Source organism: Alternaria arborescens (genome assembly GCF_004154835.1).
Source record: "Alternaria arborescens strain FERA 675 chromosome Unknown contig_115, whole genome shotgun sequence".
Taxonomy (NCBI): domain Eukaryota; kingdom Fungi; phylum Ascomycota; class Dothideomycetes; order Pleosporales; family Pleosporaceae; genus Alternaria; species Alternaria arborescens.
This window is the reverse complement of record NW_021167970.1, coordinates 4457-7186: the sequence shown is the minus strand read 5'-3', so window position 1 is coordinate 7186 and position 2730 is coordinate 4457. Positions and strand designations below refer to the sequence as shown.

Here is a 2730-nt window from a genome sequence, read left to right as displayed (position 1 = left end):
CATATATACATCCTGTTCCATGGTTCCAGCAGCATACGATAGTACCTTACCTTACCCTCATCCCAAATCGGAGACCGCATCCCCGACCCCTGTCAATCCTATGCAGCTGCTGAGTCGAGTATTTCATCCGGATCGCCCTGCAATATAAATTAATACAGACCCTGCAGGCTTGCAGATGTGGTAGAGAACTTGTGACTCTGGACCAGACGGTGGATCTTCCGTACCTGCTGTGGCTTGCGGAAGGCCCGTTGAAGGTGGGGCTTCGCATCGGGATGAACCCAAGAAGAGGGTTAGGTCGTCTTCGGCGGCAACAGGCCGTGTACTGCGCATACTGTACGCAAGAAGATGCGTCCAGCCCCTGTAAGAGTTGCATACGAAGGATCAGATCGTGTATGGATAATTCCGAGACATGCATCGTGCGAGAGGTTTTGCTTGGGCGGGCTCGGTTGTTTTGTGAGAAGCGAAGAGTATATGAGGGGATCTTGCCCGAGAAGAAAGAAGTGAGTTGACTGGGCTTGAAGTTGGGTTCAAGATGGTATCGTCGTTCGTTCAAGTGCTGATTGGCGCTCTTGCAGCTACTGGTGTTTCTGCTGTGCACCTCAAAGCACCGCTCAATCAGACTTATGACTATGTCATTGTCGGAGGAGGCACGTCAGGTCTTACTGTAGCAAACAGGCTGACAGAGAATGGAAAACGCAAGTCATGTTTCCCCCCGCAGACCCGCTCCCAACTAATATACCATACAGACACCGTCCTTGTCGTCGAATATGGCCCGCTAAACAACGACCCACGTATCCTTCTCCCAGCCGACACGTTGAACTTCGACCCATCGCGTTTCTACAACTTTACTATGGTCCCTAATGCCGGACTCAACAATAACTCTCGTAGCGTCTTAGTTGGCGCCTTAGTCGGTGGCGGAAGTGCCGTAAATGGCATGTTCTTTGACCGCGGCAGCGTAGCTGACTATGATGCATGGGAGACGCTCGGAAACAAAGGCTGGGGCTTCGAAGATCTCCTTCCATACTTCAAGAAATCTGTTACCTTTACGCCCCCAAGCAAAGAAGGAGCGGGGAAGTACAACTACACGTGGGACGAAGAGGCAGCGTATGGCGGAAATGGCGAGATCCAAGTCTCTTTCCCACCATTCCAGTTTCCAGGTCAGAATCGTGTGTGGGATGCGTGGAAGGAGAGTGGTGTTCAGAAGCCCAAGGAAGCTGCTGCGGGGAACGCGCTTGGAGCGATTCTGGCACCTAGTGCGTTGGATCCCGTGACGAGGACGAGGAGTTATGCTCGGACTGCGCATTATGATCAATATGCGCAGAGACCGAACTACCACCTTCTGACTGGATACCAAGCTACAGAGGTCTTGTTCAAGGAGGGTGGTGAGCTGGAGGCTGAGGGCTTGAACATCGTCAAGGTGGGAAGCACTGAGAAGACGGTGGTGAAGGCGAGGAAGGAAGTTATCGTTGCCACAGGCGCGATATGGACGCCATGGCTGCTCCAGCGCAGTGGTATTGGTCCCAAAAGCATTCTCGACAAGGCAGGTATCAAAGTCAAGAAGCATCTGCCTGGCGTAGGCGCAAACTTCCAAGACCATCCCCTTGGAGGCAGTGTCTGGAACTGGACGAACAACCCTTACAACCCCAAATCTTCGGATCTGGCAACCAACCAAACATTTTACGCTGAAGCTGAGAAAGAGTACATCCAGTCGCGTGAAGGCCCTCTCACCTTATCCCGAGGTAACCAAGCTGGCTTCCTGCCCCTCAAGACCCTCGATCCAGAAGGCTGGCAAACGCTCGTAGATGCCGTTGCAGCTCAAGACCCAACTCCCTATCTCCCAGCCGAATATGACGAAACACTCATCGCAGGTGCGAAAGCAGCACAAAAGCTGACGGCCGACCTTCTCGGACGCGAAGATGCTGCAGCCTATGAAGTCCTTTTCGGTGAAGGACCTGTAGGCAGTGGCGTGTTGATGCGTCCCTTGAGTCGCGGCACCGTAAATATCAATCCGGCAGATCTCTCATCAGGCCCATTGGTCGACTGGCGGACTTTCTCCAATCCCTTGGACGTCAAAGCCCTAGCTCGTATGATGCCCTTCGCGCGCCGCTTTAACACCCTTTCTTCGTTCTCTGGCCTAGACCCCGTTGAACTCACACCTGGTTTGAATGTTACAAGTGATGCTGCGATTGAGCGATACTTGCGCACTACAACGGCGCCAACCTTTGCTCATCCGGCGGGTACTGCGTCAATGCTTCCAAAGGAACATGGAGGTGTGGTGGATACGGATCTGAGGGTCTATGGCGTGGGAAAGTTGAGCGTGGTAGATGCAAGTGTGATGCCCTATCTGCCGGCGACGCATCTCTGTACAACTGTTTATGCTATCGCGGAGAAGGCGGCAGATGTTATCAAGGCGAGGACGGGTTGGGATGAGTAAGGGTTGGTGCAGTGTGTGAAGTGGTTATTGATGTGCTAAGGGACAGTTCTCTGTGATATTCCTATAACACCTTCGAATTTCAACTGCAGAGTTGATATATAAAAACGCGTGCTTCTCTTGACGTGAAGTGCTCAATCACACTATGTGAATTATCTCAAAATCTTGTCGTAGATTCTCATCAACAACGAACGTATTGTAAAAATTGTCGTCCGGGAAGAAATCCAGGTTCTTGACTTCCATGAAGCCAATTCTGCGATACTCGTGTCTAGCGGCGTTGATTTCAGTCAGGATAAGAG

At 51.9% G+C, this 2730-nt stretch overlaps 1 protein-coding gene across 1 annotated transcript; it reads left to right on the top strand.

Annotated features, from left to right (window-relative positions):
* Positions 1 to 532: 532 nt before the first annotated feature.
* AA0111_g12835 (hypothetical protein) lies at positions 533 to 2434 on the top strand (the record flags this gene model as incomplete). Its single annotated transcript, XM_028646865.1, has 1 exon — positions 533 to 2434. One exon carries the CDS (start codon positions 533 to 535, stop codon positions 2432 to 2434), a length of 1902 nt encoding a protein of 633 aa, XP_028499558.1.
* Positions 2435 to 2730: the final 296 nt, after the last annotated feature.